Source organism: Corvus cornix, chromosome 18 (genome assembly GCF_000738735.6).
Source record: "Corvus cornix cornix isolate S_Up_H32 chromosome 18, ASM73873v5, whole genome shotgun sequence".
Lineage (NCBI taxonomy): Eukaryota > Metazoa > Chordata > Aves > Passeriformes > Corvidae > Corvus > Corvus cornix.
The window spans coordinates 4,133,807-4,150,109 of NC_046347.1; the positions used below are offsets into that span (position 1 = coordinate 4,133,807).

General features: G+C 54.5%; 1 protein-coding gene across 2 annotated transcripts in view; it reads right to left on the reverse strand.

The window, feature by feature from the left end:
- Window positions 1-1,985: 1,985 nt before the first annotated feature.
- The window catches only part of MGAT5B (alpha-1,6-mannosylglycoprotein 6-beta-N-acetylglucosaminyltransferase B), a 64,673-nt gene continuing 50,355 nt past the window's right edge, over window positions 1,986-16,303 (reverse strand). Inside the window, exons 10-18 of one of the 2 annotated variants that reach the window (XM_039562331.1) lie at window positions 15,975-16,108; window positions 15,221-15,351; window positions 14,617-14,622; window positions 12,861-13,016; window positions 12,118-12,264; window positions 10,602-10,718; window positions 4,420-4,494; window positions 3,709-3,983; window positions 1,986-2,618 (exon numbers count right to left, since the gene is read on the reverse strand). In XM_039562331.1, coding sequence (XP_039418265.1) covers window positions 2,420-2,618; window positions 3,709-3,983; window positions 4,420-4,494; window positions 10,602-10,718; window positions 12,118-12,264; window positions 12,861-13,016; window positions 14,617-14,622; window positions 15,221-15,351; window positions 15,975-16,108 — 1,240 coding nt within the window. In that variant the 3' untranslated portion in view covers window positions 1,986-2,419. The remainder of the gene's footprint in view (window positions 2,619-3,708; window positions 3,984-4,419; window positions 4,495-10,601; window positions 10,719-12,117; window positions 12,265-12,860; window positions 13,017-14,616; window positions 14,623-15,220; window positions 15,352-15,974; window positions 16,109-16,303) is intronic. The other variant, XM_039562332.1, reaches the window with a different exon arrangement.

Sequence of the window (16,303 nt, forward strand, 5' to 3'; positions counted from 1 at the left end):
GCACCCCAGCACCCACACTCTGGTCCCTGTTACATCCAGCATCCAGGGGTGATGCTCCACCACCAACAGGCCGAAGGAGAAGCTCTTCCCCAGGCAGCCCCTGAGCAGGACTCAGTGCCCGCTGATGGGGCAGAGACATGACAGGCAATAGCTGAGCCTCACTCAGCCCCATCACCCAAATTTACAGGCTGACTCGAGATCCAGCAAGGTTCCAGACAGATCATTATTTCCCATGACAGCGGCGAAGGTGAGCCAGCCACCTTTTGTTTCAGCCTGGAGGAAAATGCTGCTGCCCCGGGCTAATTGGGGCTCTCTGCGGTGGGAGGCAGCGCTGGGCTGCTGAAAGGTGAAGGCTATTTTAAAAGCAGCTGAGCAGAAACAGTGGAAAAAGCTGCCCAGGGAGCTGATGTGTAGCAAGTGCTGCCTCACGAGGCATCCTGAGCCTCTTGGTCTTTAAAACTTGCTTAGACCTCCTATAAAATCCAGTTTTATTTGGTCTTTACAACCCTGGGAAGCGAATTGCTGGTGGTTCCTGCTGGCAGACCCCCTGTGCCTCTCCCAGGCCAACTCCTGCCCACCCAGCACTGTCAGGAGTCTGTGCCAGGGGATGCTTTGAGGCTGAGATGAAAGGTGTTGTGGAGAGGTGTTGCTGCTCAGCTCTGCAAAAGAGAGGCTTGTGCTGCTTTTATTTAGACACACGCTGGCTGCAAGACACAAAAATTACTTAATCAATCCTTCCCCTCGGCTGGCGTCACAGGCAGGATGGAGGCTGCCCACGCAATTTGGAGCTGAAGATGATAAATTGCTCTGGGATAACGGCAGCATCTCCGGCTCATCCAGGGCAGGATGTGGCCAGGCTCACATGGGGGGTGCCCAGAGGACACAGCACCCTGTGGGTGTCCCAGGGACACAGCAGGGATGTGGTGAGGGCAGCTGGGCTCTGCCTGATGCTGCAGCACATCTGAAGGAATGGGATTTTCTCCCAAAACCTGGCACAGGGAGGACAGGCTGGAGGTGCCAGGGGGTGTGGCAGAGCTCCAGTGACCTCATGCACTCATCCTGCCACTGCTCTCCATCAGTCACCGTGAGTCAGAGCAACAATTCCGCCAGGGATCCCGCAGTGACAGCGCCAGGCCAGGCTGCCGCCCCACCAGCCTCCCTCGCCATCCAGGCCAGGAGCAATTCCATGCAGGAAAGGGCTGAGAAGGAGTTTCCAGCCCCTGACTTTCCAGCCACACGTTTTATGGCATGCAGGAATCTCCCTATTCCTCTTTCCAAACAGCAGGAGGGCTGAGCACCAACCTTACAGCAACACCTTGTCCTGGTGAGCAACCCTACAAAAACGAACCAGGTCACTCCAGCCAGCACCAACCCAGCCAGGGGATGTGCCAGGAGGGGAAACACCAGCAGTGGGGGGGAAAACACCCCCAAAGCAAGAGGAACAGCACTAAGGAAAGTTGAAGAAGCGAAGTTCTATGGAAGATGATTTCTTGGAGCTCTCCTCTTGCTGGGCTGGCAACATCTGGGGCACACCGAGTCAGGATGTGGCTCTTCAGCTGCTCTGCCCTCAGTCAGCGCCCGCCAGGAATTCCTTTTGGGTGCTGCAGCACATCCTCCCCTCTGCCCACTCACCTGCATCCCGAGCAGCCCCTGTGCCCTCACCACCGCCTCCAACCATCCCTGGGGAGATGTTCAGCTCCGTGCATGGCCCAGCAGGGTGAAGAGCAGCCTGAAGGCTGGGGGGATCACTTTGGGCACCTCTGCCCTGCCCAGGGACCAGCAGCCTTCCCAGGAGCCCGCCCCAGCCCCTTCTCAGGCTGTTCAGCCCACGCTGGCTCTTCCTGGGGGTACCAGGGGTGCAGTCCCCAGTGTGTCCATCTAACCCAGCCACTCTCCTCGTGCTTTGTTCTCCCCCGGCTCACCCAGGACAGGCACCAGCATCACCCCTGTCCCCTCCAGTGCATTTCCACCCAAGAACTCCCACAGAAGGGCTGGGTGTGGGTTCCCCTTTAATTTACCACTTGTCAGGGGGAGGGTTAAAAAAAAAAACTCAATAAATAAAACAACTTAGGATGCTTGAAGAAGATGAAAACCCTGAAACTGCAGTCTGCTGGTGGCTTGTCCCATTGCCAGAGGAGGGGAAGGGTGTCCCCAGCCCCCCTCTCCCCACCACCCCAGCCCAGTGCCACCAGGTCCAGGTGGGTTCGGATGCGGTCGGACGATGCTCCTCGGGAAGAAAATGACTCCAAAGTTCAGGACACGGTCATTCACGGCTGGCTGGTGGATGAAACAACCCCCAGAGTCTGACAGCCCCGGCTCACCCACCAGGAGGGACCTGTCCCAGCTCCTCGGCTGCCGCAGAGTTCTGAGGAGAAGCCGCTCGGTTCCCGTGTCACAAACGCGGTGGGGACTCCCCCTGTCACAAGCAGTCCCTGCACAGAGCCACCTGTCCGTGGCGGAAGTCGCGGCAGGGGCAGAGGCGCCGGTACTTGGTGTTGTAGCCGGCGCAGCTGAAGAGCAGCGGCTCCTTCTGGAGGTAGCACTCGTGGACGTTCTCGGCCACCGCGGGGTACAGATGGTTCATCTCATACTCGGTGCTGTCGCAGGCGATGCTGAGCCTGGGGGCCAAGGAAAAGCTGCGTCAGGTCAGGTGAGAGGGATGCCAGGGGGGTCACTGAAGGGTTTTTGTCCTTTTTGGGGAGGTTCCTTTGCTAAAAGTGGGGACAGATCTTTGGTGATCTACGTTTGCCACCCCTTGGCTACACGTGGGTGCTCAGCCCAACACACCATGCAGGAAGCGGCGACCCTGGCAACTCAACCCCGCAGCCCAGAGATTGCCCCAACCCACAGATGGCTCAGCATCACCCACAAAACCCCACCCAAATTTTAGGAGTTGGACTCATTGATCCTTGGGGGTCCCTTCCAACTCAGGATGTTCAATGGCTCTTTTACAGCCCCGTGCTGACCAGAAGCTCTGACCACTCTCCATGGGCACCTCCCACTGCAGACAACATTCCCTGGAAGGGACAGGGGATCAGTGAATGCCCACATGCTCCCTGTTAGCTGGGATTAGCCAGAAAACTGGAGTGGGCATCAGCAAAAGCCCCGAGGAGCAGCAGAAATGCCCAGTGTGGGTTTTAACATCCCTCCCCTCCCAGCCGGAATAGCAGCCCTGGTATCGCCCTCCCACCAACCCTTCTCAAGTGACGAGTCCCTGAGCCAGCTCGCTTTAAGGTCTGGAGGAGGACAGGCAGGGGGAAAGAGTGAAATCCAAGCCCCAGCTCTAATTTATCATATAAAAATGTCAGCGGGACGCGCGGCGCCTGCCTGACCAGCGCGACAGCACCGGCAACGCTCGCATTTTAATTGCCCACAGAGCAGCACGGAGCCCGGTGGCAGATTTATACTCTATTAAAACTTCACCAGTGTGTGCTCAAAATGCAGTTTTATAGAGAGAGACATTAAAAAGGACAGACAGGGAGAGAGTGTGCGGGAGGTGGAGAGGAATGGGATGGGAGAGAGGCAGAACCGTGCCTGGAAACGCTGCTGTTGCCTGCTGAAGTGCCCACTGCCATGGGCATGCAGGGTCATCAGTGGGATTTTGGCAGGGGGGACAGGAGGAAAATGGGTGCTGGGGATGGGGGGAGCAAAGGGAACATCATCTGGCTGGTGGCCCCCCATAACCTCACTGAGAAGGCCCCAACTCACTGGAGAAACACCTCCTCCTTGTTGAGGAACCTGAAGAAGGTGGGCTCGCAGACCAGCCCGTGCCGCCGGCACGTCTCCGTGCACGTGTGCTGGGGCTCCGACACCCACACCTGCAGCGACGCCACCGGGGGCCACGCCTGGGGCACCCGCCCAGCGCTGGGAGACCACACCAGGTGGGTGGCATTGGGGGACAGGGCCAGCAGGCTTGGAGGGCTTTGCATAGCAGGACTCTTGGTCTTGGGAGATGGAGGAAGAGATGACGTGGTGCAGAAATCCTGGTGGGAGAGGAGATAACGGGTCAGTGCCCTGAGATGTTAACAGTGGGGAAGGGAGGTTGCTGGTGAGACAGGAGGACACTTGGGATGATGAGTTTGCTCATCAGGTTGAGGTCACCTGCATGCATAGATGGCATCTCCTGCTGTGGGGGATGAACCTCTTCTTCCCTCACCTCTTCTTCTCCCAGTGCTGCCTTATTCTCTGCAGCAGAAAGGCCTTGACCCAGCCCCAGCACCCCCAGGTGTCCTCCACCAACCCCCAGCACCTTTGGTCCACGACAAACCTCCCCCAGCCCCATCTCCTGGTGCTCCCTGCGATCAGGGCACTGGCTGCACAATGCCCATGGGAGAGCAGGGAGGTTCCCCAGGGAGAGGAAGGAAAGTTGGCCGCGAGGACAGAGATGGTTCCCCAGGGAGGACAGGGATTCTCCCCAACCTGGTGCTGAATGTAGGCGTGGATCCGCTCCAGCATCCCCTCGCAGGTGTACTCGTAAGGCAGGTAAGGGTCCACCTGTGGAGGGCAAGAGCAGAGCACAGGCAGCAGGTGGGAACAGCTTTGCCCTGCCCCTGAGGCAGCAGCACCTTGGGCATGGCTCTCCCACCCACCAAAGCCCATGGCCCACTAAAGCAAGCAGGGAAGAAAAAAAAACCTCGCAGGCCATGAAGTGATAGAAGAAGAGAGAGGAGTACTTTGGGTTTGACCTATTGGTGAAAATGAAGCCACACTGTCCCACTTTAGTCCCCCTTCCCTCCACTTCCAGTAAGTTATAAAATCAAATCAGTTTTCGTCCAATAGGTCACTTCAAATTAAGGCATGAACTGTTCCAGCCTGAGAAACTCTCCGCAGCTGTGGGCAAGGGAGGAGCAACCTTAAAGTACAGGGGAGGAGGTAGAACTGGAAAAGATGCCAAGCTAAACCAGAGCAAGAGCATCTTAGTGCTGCCCCAGGCCTGGTCTGGCATCCTCTGTTGCCCAGACCTCAGCACAGCTCTGCCCACTCGGAGAGGAAGGTCCAGGCTCCGACCCACAGAACTGGCCAGTGGAAAGGGCAGGGCTGAGGCTGGCTGTGCACAATAGAGGGGAAAACATCTCCCTTTTCCCACTGCCATGCCGAGGGTTTGCTGCCCAGCACAGGTGGCTTGGATGGGGTGGAAGCCATCGTCTCTGCCAGCCCCAAGGGCTGGGGCAGGGAGGCAGGAGCTGGGTGGGCACTGGGACGGAGCAAACACTGGTGATGGATGTCAGCGCTGTCACTGCACCTCCATGTCCAGAACTGCTCTCTACAGAGTCAGCAGTGCTCAAACCATGGGATATTTTCAGTGTGGGTTACAAAATGTTCCTGGTCTCCAGGAGGCTCTGCTTGCCCTCACTTCCCGACACCTCCCAGTTCTGGGAGTCACCTCAGGTCCTGGCATGGCAAACCTCCTCCTCTGCACTGTGGCTCAGCAGTGTCCCCACATGAGCTGGCACATGTGGTGGCACAGGTTCCAGGGCAGGCAGGAGAAGGCAGCCAGGCTCTCTGCCCTCAGCAGGACCAGTGCCTGACCATTGCTCCCAGGTCTGTAGTGATTTTCCCCGTGGGAAGAGCACTGCCACGAGGGCTGTGCCTGATGTCCCCCTTCCCTCTGGAACAAATTAATTTTTAAGGAACTTTCTGCCCTGGGAAGACATACTTTTCCACAGCCCCTTATTTTTCCAGAGAGATGTTCCATGAGGTGCAGGAGGTGGGTGCATGGAAGGGGCCAGTCCTGGGACCCCCTTTTACCCTGTGTATCTCTGCAGAGCTTTATTCAGAAAGATTTTAAGCAAAACCACCCAAAGATAATTAATCCAGAAAACACTGCTGCTTCTATTTTCTGAGCTCTGCACTTCCAAAATAGCCATTTCCTTTTGAAGTACCTGTCAAAACCAAGCTCAAAGGCTCAGTCTGCTGAGAACCCTCTAAGCATCTCCCTGCCATAAATATCCCACCTGAGATCTCAGGCAGGCTGGAAATCACAGCTGCTCCATCTAATTACAGATGTGCACGCTAATCAGGGCTGACACAGTGACAGGCACCGATCCTGCCTCTGAATTCCTGATGGGCTCTCAGCTAACTGGGGCAGAGTCCTCACAAAGCAAAATTGCCCATCTCAGTTGTGCAGAGCCAGGTTGGGTGCTGGGGCTGCCTGGTACCAGTTTGGGGGAGACAAACCACCCCTTGCTCAGCATCACCAGTGCTCAGTCTCATCTCACCACTGCTTTCATGGGGGGCTTTTCCCAGCACCCCCTTTCGCCAGGCATAGTGCAGTCATAATTCCAGAAACAACCTCATCCCCCAAAACGCTGCAGCACATCACACAAAACCTCCTTGTGCCTGCACCTGTGTCCAGAGGTGATGCTCCAGGTGCAATCCCACCTCTCCACAGGCTCCCAGGGGCCTTGTGGGACCCATGGGCATCAGGAGTGGGCTGGAGCCCACTGCAGCCCCTGCTCCTCCAGTTCCTCTCTCTCAGGGGGTCCCCCAAAGACTCTCACTTCCCCCTGCTCCCCTCTCCAGGTCTTGTTAGGATTCAGCTCGTGCACTCAGGACTGAGAAAATGCCAATTTTGAGAAGATAATTGTTTAATTAAAATCTGACAGGCTCGGCCTCTTCTCCACAGCTTCGTCCTTAATGGCACTCCTCACATCGGGAGCTCAGGATGTCCCCAGAGCTCTGGGAGGGAGGAGGAAAAGGAGGAGGGGGGTTCTGAGGTGGGGATCACTGCATCCCACTGCAGAATGATGCATGGGATGGCATGGGAGGGAATGGAGGGGTTGGTAAGATGGACTTTGCCATCCTTTCCCCAGGTGGGGAACACAGAGCCAGAGCCTGGCAGCCCCAGTGCTCTCTCCATCAGCCCAACAGGGAGTTACTGGTGTCCCATGGGGCTGTCACCACGAGAGCTCTGGGTTTAGAGTCTCCAGCTGGAAGGGAGTCCTAAGTATCCTTCATTCAAAAGGAAAAGAAATCGGAGAGAAAAAAACCTGAACGTCATCAGACAAATAAGTAGAAAAATAATGCAATTCTGTGCTGGCACGTAACAGCAGGCTGGAACATTTTAACCAGCTATTTTCACTGTGATGTTTAATGTGCCGCTCTTTCAGGCATAGTCTGAAATGTATAATTTTCCATTATAGTCCCGTATGTTTGACTTTAATATAATGAAGCCTTCTCCCTTCACTACGCCAGAATATTGGGTCTATTAAATTGCTTCTGTGAGGACTGGTTTTGACAATGGGAAAAGCTGAAGGCCCAGAAAATGGTGGTGCTTGCAAGGCTCTCTCCTTCTCTGGCCTCTAACCCCTGGATAACAGATGGAATCCATCACTGGGACAAAGCCTCCAGCATCACCTTTCCCAGGGGGACACCACTTGTCTCTCTGCCCCCTGTCCCCGTGCCCAGATTTGATCTCTGGGGTAGAGGGGTTTGGTGCTTCCCTGTTTTTAATTTTCCTTATAAATAGGTCAGGGATGCAAACCACCAGGGAAACCCAGAACCACTCTGAGTGAGATGAATGGCAGGGACACAGCCTGCCAAAAGCCTTCCCCAGCAGCTGGAGGGTGACCTGGAACAGGTGCCACCTCTGAAAGGACAAGAGAAGGGAGCACAAGGGCTGCTCTTGGGGGAAAAAACACAGATTGCAAACCCAAGCCACGTCCCAGGCATGATTCAGCTCTGCCTCCAGAAGGAAGAAGTTTCTTTCAGGCAGAACTAGGTTGGGAGGGATGCCGGCTGCATCCCAACTGCTCTCTCTGCACAAAGCCAGCAGCCAGCCCTGAACTTGGGGAGCTCTGCCAGCCCAGCAGAAGCTGTGGGATGGCACAGCCTGCCCCCAGCTGCAGCCCTGGGTGTCAGCAGGAGAAACTGGGGTGCTGCAGTGACACAGAAATATTGCTGACAATCAGCAAATCCCCCCCAGACCAAAGCAGGGTGAGCTTGTTGTCAGCTCGACCACACCAGAATTACTGCCAGGTTTATGGACCAGCTCCCAAATCCCCAGACATGCTCCCAGCATCGTGGTTCCCAGTCCCTGGTCCCCAGCACAGCTTCCACCTGATGGCAGACCCAGTTTTCCCACAGCATCCCATATCCCCCAAAATGTCTCACTGAGTTCTGGCCTAGAAGATGCAAAACATCTGCGGGATATGTGATTTTTCTGTCATACAACAACAACAAAAAATCCCTAAATAAAATCGATTTCAGGTCAGTTTTCAATTTTCAATGTTTTCACCCATCAAGGAGGGGGAAAGTGCTGTGTTTCACATTCAGTCTGTCTGAGTTGGTGAAGCAAAGGGAAATGCATCATTTCAGATCCAGCATTCCTTTCAATAAATTGGCAGGGTATTTCCAAACAAAGGCAGGCAGATGGGAAACAAAACCATGGTATTTCATTCCAGTAATTTTGAAATGAAATGTTTTGACAGAAAAAAAATAAATTGATGGTGGTTACTCTGAAACACAGACAAATTTATTAGATATTCCAATAACAGAACACCCCATTTTGCCTTCAGGGGAAAAATATAAAAGGAATCAGTAAAATAATTTCTCCAAACTCTAGTAACTGGCTGGGAAGAGGAACACTAAATTGCCCAGCTACCATCTTTCTGCTGCTCCTCCTGCTAATGTCCTTGTTTTCAGTTCCTGCTGTAACAAACAGTATTTTAAAGACAAGATACCCAGGGACTCCTGGAGCCAAAGCCCATAATAAGGCTTTTAAACCTGTAAGGTAGGTCAATTTTTAGGTTTAATTGCCTTGACAGCATCTCTAATAAAGCAGACCTTTCTATTTAAAAGATAAAAAGCTGGGGGAGGCGGGGGAAGAGGCTGCTGTAAGTTATTCACACTCACTCCCTGCTCTGCTCTGGGAGGATTTATACAATGTCTGTAAACCCCCAGAGAGGTGAGTTGTGGATTAACTCCTCGGTGGGAAGGAATCCCTCCTCTCCAGAGCGACCCCGTGTCGCAATGCAAATGGGGCCTCAGTGACTGGAGCTGTTCATCTAAGGCAAACTTAGGGCTTCCAGCAGCTGAGGGTAATTCCAGAGGCTGGGATGTTTTGTGGGAGGGGACCACGGGGTGGGGATCCTGATCCCAGAGTGGGAATGCGGAGAAGAGCTGAGACAGGAGCTTGGTTTGGGGCAAAACGGGGGTGGGCACAGCAGCAGCACACTCCAGTGAGTGCCCAGTTCTGGATACCAGCTCCTCCTGCCCAGTGCCCATCACACCACCAAACCCTTCCCTAAAGTCCTTTTCAGTTCTTTAATTTTTAACCAGACCATTAAGCACAAAAATGACCTGGTGCACATCCAGTCAACACTGCAGCAGCACAACACAGCTGCCCAGGAACCAGCACAGCCCTTTCCCCATCCTCTATCTCACCATTCTTTAATTATTTTAGCAGCACAGCAGCACCAGGCTCCACTATTTTCCTTCTTCTCTTGTGGAAAAACTGAAAATCTCCTTCCCTCTCCCAAAACAGCTCCCAGCCTCACACCCACAGCAATTCCTTCACTTCAGGGCTGTCTCCAGCCCAGATGGTGGAGGGTCAAGCTCTGACAGCTGGCCTGGCAGCACAGCAGCAGGGATGTCATTATTTTTAATTTCATTCTAATCGAGATACGGGAATGAATGTGCAAAACAACAACTGTTTTCCTAAGTCGGGTTTGATCAGTCTTTACAAGTTCACAGAGAAAATGAGAGTGAGGTGAAGAGCTGCAGTGATCACCCTCGAGGAGGTGAGACCCAGGGTTATGGCATGGCCACAGCACCTGAATCAGGTCCCCAGACTGTCACAGGCACCCACCTCTGCAACTCCTAATGCAGGGAAAAGCAAGGACGACCCTTCTCTGACCAGCACCACACCTTTCCCCCCAAATCCCACCCAGCACCGTGAACCCTGAGCCCCCACAGCCCCAGGCAGAGCCCAGGTTCCACAGCACACCCCTGTCCTCTAGAGAGGATGGCTCATCCCAGGCGAAGCAAATTGCCAGCAAAATGGCTATCAGCACTTTCCTTCCCTCCAGGAAAACTGACTTTAATAATCTGGACAACTTGAAAGGCTCCTGCCACCGGGCAGGAGGTAAATATTCATGAGGGGCCCTTCCAGAGCGAGCACAGCAGGAGTGCTGCCTTCCCCGGGGTTCTCCCCTTCCTTACATCCCTCGCAGAGGCAGCTCCTGAAGTTATTCCCATCGATTGGCTCCATCCAAAGGTAACGATCAGTGAAATGGGGGAAAGGCAGGCGCAGAGGGCTGTGGCTCTCTGGGTTTATCTCTGTATCACACCAGCTCCCAGAACTGCTCTGCATCTCCAGCAACCTCAGCCTCCTGCTCCCAAACCTTATCTGCCTTATCCCAGCCTCCCCTCGCTCCAGGGACTCCCAGGGGATCCCTCAAAGGCACAGCTCTGCCCTGGGGAAACACCTACAGTGCTCTGTGCCAAAGCACGCGTGTCCCTGGGGGAAAAAATCCAAAGCAGAATGGAGGAAGGAAAAGAAATTAATGTCTGAAAAGGAGAGCCAGACTCCAACACCTGCTGCTGCTGCTTGTCCAAACCCAGCAGCGGGGAGGTCACCCCAAAACTGCTCCCAGCTGTACCTGTGTCCTCATGATGGTTTTGATGGCAGCTTCGAACTCCTCGGAGTTGTTGTAGTCAACAGTCCACACGTGGGGCTTCCCAATGAAGTCTTCAGCATATGGGTGTTGGGAGGACACCTGAAACACAGCGGGGCCAGCTGGATTTTGCAATCCCTGCTGGAATGCTCACAGCTGGATGGCAGAGAGGAGCAGCAGCCTCACAGACACAGTGGGGTTTGACCCACTGCAATAGGCAGTGCTGGAAAAAGGTTTCCTCTGGACCCAGCTGCTCCCCAGCCTCAGGATGATGTGCTAAAATTCCCAACAACACTGAATTCCTTTTGCAGCCCGGAGTGTCTCCATCTCTGTGACACGGGTACAATTTAACCTTGACCTGAGCCATTCTGTGGGTCTGGAGGGCAAAAATGCACCAAAGCAGGAAAGGTGCATGAAGGCACCACATTTCCCAGGTTTGCCATCTCTAGGAACAAGGCAGGGACAAAATTCAATGCTACTGAAGGCTGGGAAAGCCTGGCACTGGGAGAAAGCAGTGCTGGAAGCTGCATCTCCTGATGCCACAGGCAGCCCCCACACTGATGCTCCACAAGTACTGACATCCTGGCTTTTCCCTGGGCTACCCACACAGGTGATTTTTGGGGATCTACCTCTTTTGTTTTCAGCCCTGATCTCCTCCAGGAAGGGAAGACAGAGGGTGCTGAGCAGAGGAGGTGTTTTGGGGGCACCACAAAAACATCACAGAGGGGCCTGAACGCCTGCCAGCTGGAGGAGAAGAGCTGTGTGTTTTATCCTCCTCGTTGCTGTCCTTCCTCATTTCTCTCCTGGCAGATTGATCACCTCTTTCCCCTCCAGCACATAAACACCCTGAGGCATTTCACAACCCTCGCCCCCGGCTGCCACCCAGCTCCAGGCTGAAGTACAGCCACAGCCCCACCAGAATGGGTGCTAACACCTAATTCGGGGGGTGCATGGGGCAGACAGGGGGGCAGGACAGCCCAGTCCAGCTGCACAGTCCCCCAGCTCGCTCCCTGCTCACAAGGGAGCCTTGCACCGCATTATCCACTTTATTAATAATAAAAGAGGCAATTTTCTCGAGCCTTTAACTTTTAAAGAGTTCCTGCTCTACTTAGATTGAATTCCCAGCGATGGGCAAGCCTGGGAGGGGTTTCATAGCCCTGCCACACTGTGCAGGGTCCCAGTGTCCCTCTGGGTGGACAAAGGGGTGAGCAGGGCAGCATCGCCCCGGGTTGGGAGCAGGGTGTGGAGGGGATGTGGATTTGGGCTGGTGGGGAAGGAGCTTGGGGTGCAGCAGAAGGCTCCTGCACCACCTTCTCCTTGGAAACCCCAAACCTACAGCAGAGCCCCTTGCATCCAAGCAAATCTCCCAGCTGCAGATATCCACTGAGGAAACCTTGCATGAAAATAAAAGTAACCTCAGCACAGCAGCTGCTCTTCCCCAGGCCGGCCAAGCCCTGGTGCACAGCGGGGTGGCCCCATGCGGCCCCCACACCACACTTGCCTCTCTGGACGTGGGCTTCCCGCGGAAGAACTCGTGGTTGAGGGAGCTGTGGGGAGGGTTGAACCGCGCCTGCAGGAAAACGCAGCCGTTGGCGATGGCCTCCAGCGGGGCCGGGCCCTCGTAAGGGAATCCAAAGCCAATGAAGAGCTGCAAGGCAGAAATCCAGTGCTGGTGAGTGTTTTTTTTCCCCGCAGGGAAACCTCCCAGACAACCCACCAGCATCCCCTCTGTGCTGCTCTGCTCCTGCACGCCGAGCCTTTGCTGCGGTTCGACAAACAGTGCTCAAAATTCCCCCTGTTCCACAGCTCACAGCCCACTTTGCAGGGCCATGGGGTGTCCAGGAGCTGCAAGTTCCCTCCTGGTGCTTACAGCCATCACTCTGGCCCTGTGTGGAGCAACATTGCTTTGCCAAAGCTGTTTAGGCTGGTAAATCAGGAATATTTCCCCCAGGCAGCAGGGATGTGCCCACACGCTCCAAGAATCCCGTTTATTTTTATCACAGCTGTAAGGTGAAAAAAAAAAAACCAACCCCACCCCACTTAGCAATAAATGAATTCATGAGGAAACTTTGCGCTCTGCTTGCGGACAGCGTGCAAGGAGAAACTCATCAAGCACATCTTGGTGTGAAATGTGCTCTGCTCGGTTCCTGCCTAATTATCCCAGCTGAGAGGCTCGTGGTTCATTATCCCAGCTGGGAGTAGCACAGGTAACGGGGGATGGGGTCCTGGGGTGCGCTCACCCACCTTTGCCTTCCTCAGCAGCTGCTGGAACTCGTGCTGGGGCAGCAGCCCGTGGTTCTTCACGAACGCCGGCACCTCGGGTGGCCTCTGTGTCTCATAATAAACCGTGCCGTGGATCTCCATGTACTTGTTGAGGATGGCCAGGAACTTCTCCTTGCCCTGGGGAGGAAGGCAGAGGTGTGAACTGCACTAAAAGACGGGCCTGACCTCCCCGCCATGGTTATGGAGGGGGGGTTTAATTCTCAAACTGCTGTCCCAGAGCACCTGCAGACCCACAGCAGTGCAAAATCCCCACCCTCCCCTCCTCATTCCCTGGAAACTGCCCCAGGCTCCTGGAGAGCCTGGATGGCTGCAGGATCCATCACTCTGATCATCAAGTTCCTGCCTTCCCTGTCCCCTCCAAGGGCAACTTCGCCTCTGGAGCTGCTGAATTAAAGGGTTCAGAGGAAAGTCTGCAAAGACCAGAGCTTGCTAATAGCCTCTTATTCCAAGTAACAAGTTCCAAGGATTTTCTCATTCAGATTTAATCCTGTTTCACTACCTGGAAAATGAAAAGGGTCATCAATTTTCGTCTCTTGGAGGCTTCCCTCCTTTTGCTCCAAAGCAGCCTTTCATTTTAACAATTTCTCTGCTGCAGATTTTTTTTGGCTTGAAAAAACCACAGAGGGCCCATCCTTTGGATGCTGGATTTTCCAGTGCTGCAACAGCCCCAAAAGAGCAAAGACCAGGGGGAATAAGGAGTTATAAATGGGGAATTTGAGAAAACTCTGTTTGTTGCTTAAAGCCTCCTCAAATGCTGTATTTCTGCCCTCAGCCACGGAGCCCGAGACTTCTTGAAGGCTTTCCCAGCTTATTAAAACTTCAGCTCCTATTGTGAGCCAGAGGCAAGAAGTTCTGAGGGGTAGGAAATGAGAAATAAAGGGAAGGGAGGTTTAATGAAATGTTTCTAAATGTCAAAAACACCCTGCTCTGGAGAGGGTGTTTGGTCCAAGGCTGGTAAATAAGCACCTGGCTCCAGAAGACGGAGGTGTTCTTTGCATTTCTAGACCTCAAAATCACTCAAAATAAAGAAAAACCTCTCTATTCCCATTTTTATTCCATGGGGTGCCACAAGATGGGAAGCAAAGGCCAGGCAGTCTGGCCTCAAGGAACCAGCAGGGCCCAGCCCCAGCCTCTCCACCCAGGAATAAATGACCCCAAATACGCAGTTTGGGGAAAACTGATGTTGTTTGTGAGTTCTGACTCAGAACAGCAAACGCCTGTAGCACTCAGGGTGGAGGGAAATGTCCGTTCTGAGGTTTTAATTCTCTTTAGTGCCTTCCCAAACTACCCTAACCAAGCTTCAAGGAAACTTCTGGATAAGAAAGGGCAAGGGAATGGCAGAAAAATAAGACAAGATGTTACAGTTCTCCTAAAATGAGATCTAGTGGGTTTCAGTAGAGCTTTTAGGGAGCCCCCCAGCCAGGGGGGATTTGCTCCCAGACCTGGGGAGTGATGGAAAACCCACAAACACCAGCAAAGAGGGAATGCTGTGGCTGGGTCCTGGCTCACCACAAGCACCCCTGCTGATTAGCAGCTGCTAATCACAAAAGCTGGGAAGGGGGGGAGGTACAGCCCCCATTGCATCAACCCACATCAACCCCTGCAGCTTCAGAGGACCAAGCCCACATCAAGGCAAAGTCAACTCTGACAAAAACCTTTTCTCTCCTGAGAAGAGGCGCAGAGGCAAAGCCCAGCAGCAGCTGGTGTGGTACAGTACCTGCAACTGGAGCAGCCCCAGGCGGTGCACAGAGGGAAAAATAGAAATAAATCAACAGACAATGAGAATTAGCTCCTTTTTACAGCCCTGGAAGGAAAAGCAGTTTGCTAGCTCTGGATAAGACAGGGGGAGCACACACAGCCCCTCTGGAGATGCAGGGGGATGTTTTGGGTGTTTGGGGGGGCTGTCCCCATGCAGTGACCCACCCCTCTCCCCCAGGTGTTCCAGGCTCAGGGGGCACTTTTCACAGAGCGCTTGAAAGCAGAGATAAACTATCCCCATCATAATGCAGCAATCACTGCAATTAATTAACGGCAATCATTGTAATTAATTACATAAAATCATCGATACGAAATCCTCAGCCTCAGAGCCTGCTGGAAGGGAGCATCACCCAGAGCAAGGAGCAGGCAGTGGTGTCCCACCGGCCTCTCCCTGTTTGCTCACAGGCTCTGGATGTGTCACATCACTCCCCCAGGAACGTGCCAAGGATGGTCCTCCACAAACACACCCAGATCTGCACCTCAGCAGCTCAGGGTAGGAGCCAGAGGCTGGGGCTGCCTGCCAGCTGCACCTCTGCCCGCCCCAGCAGCCCGAGGACACCCACCTTCCAGATGCTGGCCTCCTTGCCGTACACCACGGCCATGCTGCTCACTTTGCTGGCCTTGATGAGCTGCCTCTCGGTCTGGTTGAGCTCTTCCGACACGAAGCCCATGAAGGAGTTGTCAGGGGTGTGAGCTGTGGGCACCAAGGGGAGGAGAGACGTGGCTGGACAGAAGTTTTTTGGGATGTCCCCAGGGCTGGGCATAGAGCCCGAGATGAGCCCGGCTCCAGAGCCTCGCTGGAGCGTGGAGGAAAATGGAGCTTGAGTCCCTATCCAGGCAGCTCACACAATCCAGGCTTCAGAACCCACTTGAGCAGCTCTTCACAGAGTGAGGTGTATTTAAGGCTGCCAGAGGGGGTTTATCCAGCCAGGAAAAAGGAACACTTGAGTCACCCAGCAGCCAGCAGGACACTGGGCTCCTTTCAGACACGCACATCTCCCGTCCATGCCGCAGGCAAATCCCAACCCCTGAGCTGCTCTCACCTTCAGAATCCCAGCTGAAATCAAACCAGCCTCTGCAGCCAAAACCTCCCAGCTGGAAGCTGCTGGCTGTGCCCTGACTGTGCTGGACCAGGGGAAGGAGCCTGGTGTCTCTCCCTGGATCATTCTGTGGCCCAGCAGGAGCTCCCTGTGGGCAGGGGAAGCAGGAGCAGAGCCGGGGAGGACGACACTGCCCGAGCATCACCTCGTGGAGGATCTCAGAGCCCCAGCACCACCCTGGCAGGTCTCAGAACCACCCTGGCAGGTCCCCACTTACGGAACATGGTCATGAACTGGGCGGGCTGCAGGTTCCAGTAGCCCCAGTTGGTGCGGTAGCCGCGCAGCGTGGCGTACTCCTCGTGGTTGTAGGCCGGCTCTGTCCCAAACGTGTCGATGACCCGGACACGGCACCTGCGGAGCAGACACCACCTCCTGAGGACATCTGCTGTCTCCAGGAGCCTTGTGCCCCGTCTGCACCCCAAGCAGAGGGTGCAGGGGCATCCCAAGGAGCCCTTCCCAACACTGCTCCCTCCTTGCAGGACAATTTCCCCTTGCAGGACCCTCAGCTTCCTGACAGCTGTGAGAATGATGAACCTCCCCGAGGCT